Source organism: Uloborus diversus, unplaced genomic scaffold (assembly GCF_026930045.1).
Source record: "Uloborus diversus isolate 005 unplaced genomic scaffold, Udiv.v.3.1 scaffold_71, whole genome shotgun sequence".
NCBI lineage: Eukaryota > Metazoa > Arthropoda > Arachnida > Araneae > Uloboridae > Uloborus > Uloborus diversus.
In genome coordinates this window covers 387,085-398,338 of record NW_026558912.1, presented here as the reverse complement: position 1 = coordinate 398,338, position 11,254 = coordinate 387,085, and the positions used below count along the sequence as shown (strand labels likewise).

The 11,254-nt window shown below is 35.2% G+C and overlaps 1 protein-coding gene across 1 annotated transcript; it reads right to left on the bottom strand.

The window, feature by feature from the left end:
• Nucleotides 1–2,514: 2,514 nt before the first annotated feature.
• LOC129233771 (uncharacterized) lies at nucleotides 2,515–9,364 on the bottom strand (the record flags this gene model as incomplete). Its single annotated transcript, XM_054867750.1, has 2 exons — nucleotides 8,743–9,364; nucleotides 2,515–2,624 (listed from the first exon to the last, which is right to left on the bottom strand). Coding segments are annotated over exons 1-2 (732 nt in total), but the record flags the coding sequence as incomplete, so codon positions are not given.
• Between the last annotated feature and the right edge of the window lie 1,890 nt (nucleotides 9,365–11,254).

The window sequence follows — 11,254 nt, the reverse complement described above, 5'->3', positions numbered from 1 at the left end:
ATATTACCTATAGTGTAAACTATACATTAAAACACCGTACTACTCAGCGTGCACGAGGGTATTGGTGTGATACTGTTAGTTAAGTAAGCCCATACGACACGGAAAGGTCGTATCATATCGGATGGGAAAAATTGTTTTTTGATTGTCCTGAGGCCGAAAACCGCATAAAAGGCATCAGTAAAATTCAAAACGGTCATTAATTTTCGTGAGACTGGCGCAAAAGATGTTTAATATAATGTACCCCGTTTTCTGTAACAAGTTGAAATCGAGAAACAGCATGTTCCACGATTGATTGAAGTGTTTCCGGGGTCGCGTTTAGAATGTATTGCACCGATGCATGCCTTCAGCTCAGGAAAGTTTGCAATCGGAGCACTGAACACAACAGCTTTCAGATAGTCCCATATCCAGAAGTCACACGGGTTAAGAATCAGGTGATCGGGACGACCAGGTCTTTCATTAATACAGTCATAGTAAACTTCTCAGATGCGAAATGAGGAAACAACGTGTTTTTGGCGTTTTTATACCAACTTCAATAAGTCGGGCGCATGACAGGTGTTTCATTTTGCATATTCTGACACTTGCAGCGCCATCTATTGCTAAAAAATTCAAACTATTTATTTTTCTTTTGTTATGGGTTTCCCCCCCTTCTTCAATAATATTTCGTTGAAATTTGAGGTCATTCTGAGCAGTGGTTTTATTTTTACAGCATTTTGAAAGTGGAACTTTAATTTTAATCACACTGTATAATAAAGATCAAAATACTACTAGAGCAATAACAAATCCTGTTTTGCTTCAGAGGATCATTTATTCAAAATTTGAGACATGACAAATAATGATTAATACATTAGGGATATTTAAGGGGTGCACAAAGGCACAACACCCCCCAAATATAGAGAAGACCACCAAAAAATGCACATTTATACTTATAATCCACTTTCAAAGTTTGTTAATAAGAGATCTCAGCATTTAACACTCCGTCGGGCGCAGACTGATCTATTAGGCACAGCTCGAATTCTTTAGTTAGCTACGCCACCTCAATAGCTTCAATCAATGTATATTCAATTTCTCAAATAAACTTATGTTACATTCGAAAATCATGGAAAACTTTTATTTCTATTCTTTGGTGTTTGTAGTTGACAATTTTTTTCGTAAGAAAATGTGAACATGCGTAGAAAAGATCAGTAGATCAAAGTGTGCTTCCCAGGCTCAATGCGCCCGATCATGTTCTACAACATATTGCGCCCGACGGAGTGTTAAAGCAGTGCTGAAGAGAACTATAAGAGCTCTGTAATTTCCCTTTTAGCCGTTTTGCCAAAACGGTGCTGCTAAACCTCAAAACTTTGGCAAATTATACAGAGCAAACAAAACATTTTTGAAGGCATAAAATTGTCGTGACCTACTTTAATATATAAAAAATCAAGGAAGTCAAAAAATGACACTGCATAAATTTCTCCTCCTATTGTATGAATTTTAAAACTGGTGTTTCTTAATTTAGGACGCATTATCTCCAATTAATGGAACCGTAGAAGTTTCTGAACTTCTGGTTTAAAGTAGCTGTCAAATTTTAAATCCACCTCACTGTAATTTTATACTTTACAAAGCTGCAGGTAATTCTTATTTTCTTTAAAATTTAAGAATTCTTGGAATTGATCTGTTGAAAATTCGTTACAAATACCTGATAGTACATAATATATATTTTTTTAATCACTGTTTTTTAACAGCAGAAAGCAATAACAGAAATGCAACAAGATTCAGCTGCTTTAAGCTACGGATACACCTTTGCGATTTTCCCAAACTAACTGAACAAAATTACAGAAAACTAAGCTTAATAACTAAATTATGCCTTTACGAGTGACTTTGTGATTTCTAGTGTGAGTTATGTGTTTTCTTGGTGTCTCTAACAAAGTCATAGTGCTCAAAGATGTCATTTAGAAGAAAATGAAACCACATTACGTTCTTATCTGAGATCTTTGTGAGCAATTTGCTAAACTAGTGCCGCAGAAAGGAAGATAAAATACACTTACAGCGATTTGAGAATAAAACCACAAAGGTGCTATATTAGTCTTTTACGTAAACGCTTTTAACTTCTACAAGCTAACATAGCTATTTCCTTTTACTAGAATTTGCAAGTGAGACCCAGTTATATAGAAGCAATCCGAACTGAAAGCTGAGAATCTAAATTGTGGCTCGCGATTGCGTTCATTAATAATGCATCCCCAAAAAGTTATTCAAATTAACGGTGCCTTCGTAGACTGTTCAGACCGTAAACAGATAATTTACAAGAAACTGTATTTTGAGCTTTAAGAAACCAGAACAATACATAATATTGGGGCAACAGTACATACATTTTTGGGACGGAATTAAGATCTGGTTATGTTTTATTAAAGGAATTACTTAAGTTACGTATTCTTGAAGGTATCAGTAGGTATAAGCCCCAGATTATACAGACTTCAAAATTTCTAATTGGATCACGAGTACAAAATGCATACGAGTACGATCGCTAAAACAACTTACGTCTTGGCTTTTTCTCCTCGTTGATGCTGGAGATTTAACTGGAGTCCTGGGCGGTGACTTCTCCGCTTTTTCTTTAAGCCTTGGTGACCTGCGTGGAGTAGCAGGACCACCTGCTGGAGAGAAAAAAAAGACATTAAGTTTATCAAATTAGGAAACTGTAGATAAAAATGAAATTGATTTCAGTACTGCAAACTTAATTCAAGACTACCGTAGTGATTAAAATGTTCATATTATTCCAAAGAGTATATTGAATGCTCAGAAGTCGCTGAAACAATATTGTCTCTTAATTTCAACATAAAATATGACTATTCGGAGGTTCATTTCCTCATTTAAGTATTTTACGGTCCCTTTCAATTGTTATTTAATTCGCTTTCTCTCCTCTGTATCCACATCAGCAATGTTATCGCCAATTATAGTTAACCTATCAAATGTCAATCACAGAAGTTGGTTTCCACGCGTGGGCATTGAGGTGTCAAAAAACTTTTCTTGAAAAAATCGTAAGTCAATTTTTCAAGTCGCACACCCTCTAATCTTTTTACTTTAAGGTCAAGACAGTCATAAAAAATGCTTGATATAATTTGAACAACGGCAGCCCGTGTCTGAAAGTGTGAAACAGTCCTGGGTAATAGGCATTTTTTTGATAAAACGTTGCCCCTATATTCCCACAGTTACCAATTTCTTTTTCCACGACTAAAATAAAGGCAAAACCCCCAATTTACCGAATAATAAATCCCGAATCAACAAATTATTTTACCAGCCGAGAAAAAATGTTATAGTTAGAAAATATTGGATTGATTTCCAAATTTTATTACCCATAGTCCGAAATAGGAAAAAAAACTTTTCTTGGAATCGTCAATTTTTGATAAACGAGGAGGCAACCAACAAATCCTGATTTTTATGCAGAAAGCGGTAGTGAAACTCCCAAAAAAAAATTACTTTTTCAAATGCTTTGCATGGCCTGGAAATTGTAAAAACATCTCATGCAGCAGGCTGCAAATGATACAGTATTCTCTTCATAAAGTCGAAAGAGAACTACTTCGAGTCTAGTATCAAGGAAGTTGCCAAACATCTATTACTCAGTACTTAAAAATTTCAAATTATCTAGTATGCACTAAGTCGTGAAATACTGAAAAAAGTACATTTTCTAATTATGGATATTTTTGGCAGTTGCTTATTAAGGATTTCTCTTTTTTATATCGATATATATCACTACGGCGCACAGAGGAGTATTCATACCAAAGACCTGGCCAAAAATCGAAAATGGGAAACATGATTAATTTTAATCAAGTATCCGTTTTCTAACACTTAAATAGTTACTACATCAAACTTGTTATGAAGTTTCTCAACCTTCATTAAGAGGCGTACCGGCGCACCAAACTCAGCCGTTGTTAAATCTGCACTGCTGTGTTCTTGGGAACTGCGTTTGTTCTACTTATTATATCCGCCGTTTTCTCTTAATTAAGAATAATTATTTTACTGATGGAAGTCTGAGTTATATACTTTACTACGAAATACATATTTTGCGCCTTTTAGTTGAGGAATTTTTTTTTAATTATTTTAAACAAGTATAAATCTGTCATTTGATTCTCAGTAAAAATTTCAAATCGAAGATTTTTGTGTTCCGGGGGGCTTCCGAGCATTTATTCAACTACCAAAAATAAGTTTAGTGTTTCCTTAAAATGGCTATGAAAGGAAATTTACCCCTTTAACCCCCCATCGTCTTTTAAGCAGGTTTAAACTTACTGGCATACATTTTTTTTTATTTTCTACCGGTTTTACACAGCGTCCTGGTTTTTTCTCAGAATATTTAGGAAAGTTCAAATAAACGACTAAAAGTTCATTATGAAACAATGCAAAAAATTTTACCCATGAAAATGGATAAGAAAATGATATTTTTAGAGAAACGCTTCTCAGAAACTACCAAATATCCAGTGAGTGAGTTTGATCTCTTTACTCACACTTTTTGTCACTTTAGGTTCAACTTCACACAAAAATGGACTGTTGCCAATTATGTGAAGGGAAGTGTTTTGCAAATGGATGATCAGTTGCTCAATAGTTGGCTTAAATTTGATTTTTGGAACAGAAACCTGGACAACCAAGGATCAACTATAGAGGGAGAGTTTGAGAGCCAGAGGATTGTTTGAGCTAAAACAATTAGACATAACTTTGACACCAACTAGAACGGCAAAATTCTGAAAATAGGATTCATTTTTTTTTTTTTTTTAAAGGATTTTGACTAGACCTGGGACCTTGGCTGTATGTTTTATTTACAATGGGCATTTAATAAATATCCCAAATTCAGGTTTGGGAACCATGTCCCCTCTTTCATTAATAGGCCCTCTTATCAGGTTATGTTGCAGGTCCCCTTCCAATTTTGTCAAGCTTTAAAATATACACATAAAAGTTAAATTCAAATCTTTTCTTGACTGGCTCTTCTCTGGGAGTGCTTAATGCCTAAGTAGGGGCCCAACCTCAAGCCTCTCCTATGTAGGGGTCTTGTTGGGAATCCTGATGACGGAAATATGTCTAGGAGATTCTTCTCTGATCATGTAGCAGCTGGCCCAATTCCAGTAATCGATAAAAATGGAATTCATAGGTTCAAAGTGATAATAGAAAGATAGGCAAGTGGCCACATCATCGATATGGAGAATTTGGCAGTTCATAGACGCGAAACTAGTAACTTCATTTGCTGCTCTACGCGGTTGGTATCCAATGCCATCCAATGTACATAAAATTTTAATACGTGGTACTGCGTTTATGTCACAATTTATTCTACCAATTTAAAGATCTTAGAAGAAGCAGCCGAAGCTCTAACGTTTTTGACGTTAGATAAATCTCCTCTCACAAATTTTCGCGCATGATGTGGAGTAAAAAGTTTTCTAACTTTCGACCCATAATTTAGCGGAAACAGACTTTAGTCATGTATAAAAGGAGCGATCCGTTTTCGTCTGAAATCACAAGTCTTCTGCTCCATGAGAGAGAGAACAGCGATGAAAAAGACGATGGAAGTAGCGAATCAGGTTTTGGTATAATTTTGTATTAAACAAATACCTTTTTTCTTAAAATTTCGCATTGAATAATACCTTATGCTGCTTCTATTTGAGTTTTCTATGGCTAAACAAAAAAAAAGACCGGGTTTTTGGTCAAAATGCTCCACTGCGCGGCGATCAAGACGCGCATTGTTTCCATCAGTACGAGATTCTCTGCTGTGTTTAATGGTGTTGATTAGGCACGATATCACGAAGGTCCAAGCCGGAATGAAAAATGAGGCGCTACTGTAGCAGCCTTTAAGTTTTCGTTACTCATAGCTTACTCAAGTTTGCATCTTCATTTCAAACACAGAATAAATTAAGTAGTCATTACCCTAGTATCGAAAAGGACAAATCTGACACCAAGAATATTAAAACGGGCAAAAAATAGTAAAACATAGTTGCCACGTGTTTCGGGGTTATTAAATTTAAAAAAAAGATGTGATCTTATGAATGTAAGGACATTCAACTAAAGCAACGAGGTGGAACAATAGGCATTATGAATCAAACTATGATCGACAGAACAAGAAATTAAAAAGTTTTATAATAATCAAAAGAACAAATAATTCGACGATACTGTTTTTACTTCCTTTTACATAGTAAACAAAAGTACTGTAGTTTCAAAAAAGAAAACTACGTTAAATTTTTGCAAATCAACGAGAAAATATTGAACAGTTCTACAACTATACTACTATATACTACGAAAAAAGGATTTTTTTTTAAATATTTACTGAACAGGAAACTAGCTCAATTCAACAATATGGTTCAATAGGACAAACAATTCAATAAGACAAACACTTTGAATATTCTCAAAAAGTGCTTTGGAAAATTGTTAAAATTGTTGCATGGTAATATTTGTCATCATGCTTGCTGATCGTATTCACTGCGAAACCCCGATTTTACGTCCCTCGTATCTACGTTTTCCCCATATTTTACGTTTTTTATCATCAGGTCCCAGTTTTCCCGTACACTAATATTTATTTAACCCGGATAAAAAGTTTGTTATGTGAATTTCCCGCATTTTACGTTTAAAGGTTAAAAGAGGAAAAATGTTTTAAAATTAAGAAAAGTGTTTCCCTCTGTGCATTTTTAAACATAATCCACTCTGTTGAAAGTTAATCCATAAAAACAGAAACGCTTTTGCTCCATCCGTAGCTAACCGTATGGACTTACCAGCCGCCAACACCCCGTTTGCACTGCGAGCTAAGCGCGCTCAACCCATCAATGCACTTACGAGTTAAGCGCACTTACTTTAAAAGTCGTTTGCACAGGGAGGCTGAAGCGGCTTTGAGATGCGCTAAGTGAATGCGCAGTAGGTTAGCTGAAAACTAAGCGGCTTAATTCCGCCAGTGCAAACGGGGTGCAACGAAGATGAACAAAACGAAACCACTCGTCTCTTCTTTCAGTACTGCATTTAATAGCTTAATAATAGCTAAAGACTATGTTTTTATCATAAAGACCAGAAAAAAAAACTTTGCAAAGTGTCCCAATCCTGGAAGATTCTGTATTTACTTCGGATTTAATAACTCATTACTACTGACTATTTTCAACCTAAACGCCCGAATTCGTTACTTATTGTGTTATAATGACTTCGACTGGTGTGTAAAATAATGTTCTTTTCGTAAAATATCATTCGTAAAATTTTTACATTTTATAAGCGTCATCGTAGCAACTTTTATTACTATTTTTGTTTCCTTATCTGATTTTTTGCTTTTTATACATTTCTCGTATTTTACGTTTTCCCATATTTTATGTTTTTGGATTTGAATTGACGTTTTCGCATATTTTATGTATTTTATGTTTGATTTAGGCCTCTGAGAAACGTGAAATCGGGGTTTCTCTGTAGTTCAAATTCGTTTCTGTTTTTAGTAAAAAATATAAATTAAATCAGTCGTATGACTCACGCACGGTTTATTTATCACAATTGATACCCTCGAACAATATTTTCTGGTAATTTTGACAAACTGAGAAGTTTTATACTAGAATGATTTCGAAAAGGAAATCAGAAATTTCAAACATTTAATTATTTTCTAAATTCATTGTTTTATGAACAGAATTACTATTTTACTTTTTATGTAGAATTCTGTATGAGTTTTAAAAATTTCTTTCTCATGTCTATCTTTTTTAAAGCCAAACGGGTCCGAAAATTGTTATTTTAAGGTTACTACTGCATTGCATGTAGAATAATGCTCCGCATTAAGCCATAACAACGTAAATGTGTTTTTAAAAAATCCTCTATATTTATTGATGAATGTTTGAAAAGCCCCAACTTTCGGAAACAGTAAACAAATGTTTTTAGGCTCTCCTGCAAGGTAGTGAAGCTGTGACATACGTTCGTAAGGAGCATGTCAAATTCGATGACCAATTTCTTTGATAAAAACGCAATTTACCAACGTCATACCGTTACGAGTTATTTTCCAACTTACTATATTGGTATTCGTAAATAGCGAATATAAAACAAAAACATCTCCCATGACTGCAGTCGCAGTTAAAATGTTGTTTATTTACAGGAAGGATTAAACTATTGATATATGTAAATTTTAGCCCACCGGAAGCCGCCGATAAAATTATATTCCACACTACTTTTCATTATATTTAAGAAAAAAAATGTTTTTTTATTTTAGGTAGTTTTTAATTTTGCTGAATTTTTAATTTTTAAATGCGACGTAATATGCATCCTAAAAGTGTGAAAAACTAATCAAATATGACTTATTAAATTTTAGTCTTCCTTATTGAACGAATAAATTAAAACTGAAGTATAAGGCGTACGTTCGAAAAAAGTAAACGCATATTTGTTCAACGAATCTCGGTATATTTTTGTAAAAACGATTTTTTTCTTCAAAAAAACTTTTGGAGTAAGTTACTGCAACTCATGGGCTAAGTAATTACGGCATGAAATATTTTTTATCTTAAAACTTAAAAATGGCTATTTTTTCCGCCCTTGAACCACTGTGCGTCGCTGAATAGAATGCACAATTTGTCAGAAGTCGAGCGGAAATTGCATTTGAAATATTCTTTACTTATTCGAACCCAGTCAATTACAAAATTTCATTAGATTATGTTCGGTCGAGGAAAAAAATCCTTTTGTCAAAAAATATCAAACACTAATATAGTAGAGTTTGGGTGGAATAATTTGGAACTAAAGTAATTCGGGTGTGACTTTAGAAAGAATATTTGAAAAATAAGGGAAAGGGCATACCTTGGGAGCCCGATGGAGTGGAATCAGAGACCGACAACATGGCTGAGCCACTGTCGGAGAGCATCGGTGCAGCTACTAAGGTGGTGGTGGGGGTGGAGGCGGGTGCCGCAAACGATGAGCAGGCGGGTGGCGTCGAATCTGTGTCAGATGGAACGAGTGAGCCACTTGAGGGGAGGACTGCTGCAGTCGCTGCGGGAGTTGCAGTGTCTTTCGGCGTCGAGTCTGTGTCTGATGGTGCCACGGACTCCCCCGACACCGATGGATCTCCGAACTGTAGTCGCCTCCTGGTGGCATCGATGTTGGCCTCTCCAGGAGGAGTCGGATCTACGTATGGAGCCGACTCGGCGACTTCCTCCCTTGACTCTGGAATGCGTTCCATCAAATTTCGAAGATTCGACGCTGCAGCTTCCATCTGAGCTTTTGTCGCCTGCCCATCTGAGGTGGCCTGAACAAGGTCCACCTTCGCCTCTCTCGCTTCAGAAGTGGCCGCTCGAACTTCTGTAGTTACCACTTGGGCTTCATCTGTGGCTGCCCTCAATTGCTCCAACCGCTCGTCGCTCCTTCGACGAGCGGCGGCCCTGGCCCTCTGCCTTCTGCCTTCTGCTTCTGATGTTGACCACATCAGGGTCAACTCTAGGTGGGGGTGGAGGCGCTTCGTAGGCTTCCGGATCTGTCGGAGTAAACTTAGTTATAAGTTGTTGCGATGAAATAATTACAGAAACTTTTAAAAAATGAAAACTATCTTTGTGCTCACTTACGATAAGAAAGAATTGCTTGTGCATTTAAGATTTGTGCATTATAAAGACATTTGTCAAAAAATAAATACTTAAAAAGTCAACACCCTTTACAAAGTAGGGGAACATGGGGCAGAGTGAAATAGCAGAGGGCAAAGTGAAATGGTGAAATATTTAATTTGCTTTTAGATTCACCTATATAGTATGACTAGCAGTTCCCGCACGGCGATGCCCGTGCTAAGAAGTTAAAGGAAGTCTGTTTAACACCCCCCCCCCCCTTTCTGATGCGAAATGATCATTTTTCTTTAAAATGCGCACACACTTTTTCAAAAGATCTATTAAAGTATCTTTGGGATTTCAAACTATTCGCCAAAACACATAAAAATATTAACATTTGCTCTAAAACTCAAAATAATCCTTAATCTATATAGTTCATCGCTTTACGCGCCAAGCAACCACGCTACCGTAACAGTTCCTTTTAGCGAGTGAAGTGGTTTTCCCCCTGCAATTTAAAGTGGTTTGACAAATAAGCAATGATATAATAAGAACGTTATAAAGAACAATCGCAATTGAAAACAAACGCGTTCAAACAAACTCTACAACTTGATATTTTAAGTATAGATTTTAACAAAGTGAGTCTATTCCGGTAAGGAAAAAAAATACCGTCAAAGATAAAAGCATGTGGTAATACAGGCAGTTCTAAAAAAATGATAACCTTATTATAATATTTTGTTGTAGGTCAAAATTGATTTGTTACTCTCAAATGATAAAGTTCTTGTTATTAACATTTTAAATATTAATTGATAGCTCTTAATATTCAATGCAATATGCATTTAGTTGATATGAGGCTTATTTGTACTTTAAAATAAATTTTAGAATTAGTCAAGTGCATACAGGGCAAAGTGAAATAGTTTGCTTCATTTACTCATTCTATCATTTAATATCAATCACTTACGTTTTTATTAATCAATTAATTCATTCATTTATATTCCTTCATTTAGAAATTCACTTACTTATTCATTCACTTATTTTCTTATGTATTCATTGTTTTACTCGCTCATTTATTTTTCTTCATACATTGATTTTTTCATTCAATTATTCTGTCCCGTTGTTTTTTCATTCAACCATTTCTTTACTGACTCTTCTGATCAAAAATAAGTTTCATAACCTAACTGAAAATATTTCATTAGAAAAATATATCTTATTTCACTTTGCCCCTTGAAAAAAAAAATGAAATACAAATTTCCGATTTGTTCATTTTGAATAAACTCGGTCATCTTAACCATTTCACTTTGCCCCACAATCCCCTGTATTCTTTTTTTAGAAGTGCATTTTTAACATGCAGTAGAACTTTCCTAGATCGTTGTCCTTCATTTGGACAAAAAAAAAAAAGAAAGTACATGAGCAAATAAACTTGCTCAGGCTACGTTATATAGTGCTGTCTGCACTTGCAGAATTTTCAACCACTTTACTGTGCGCGGGATAATTTGCCCCGAATAATATGCAATGTTTTCATTACAATGTTCAGTGTTTCTACAAATGTATATATATTTTTTTTTCAATAACTTGATAAAACAAAGCATTACCACATTTCAGTTACACATATTTCATGTACACAAAAGCTTGCAGCATAAAAATGGAATTCAATAGATGTGATGACCACAAGCAATTAATAAAATTTTCAAGAGATATGCAAGAGGAATGAACAATTAACTATGTAAAGAAATTCTTCACGTCTTTTTTTCGAATACTAATACGTAGGGATCCTATCGGCAGCG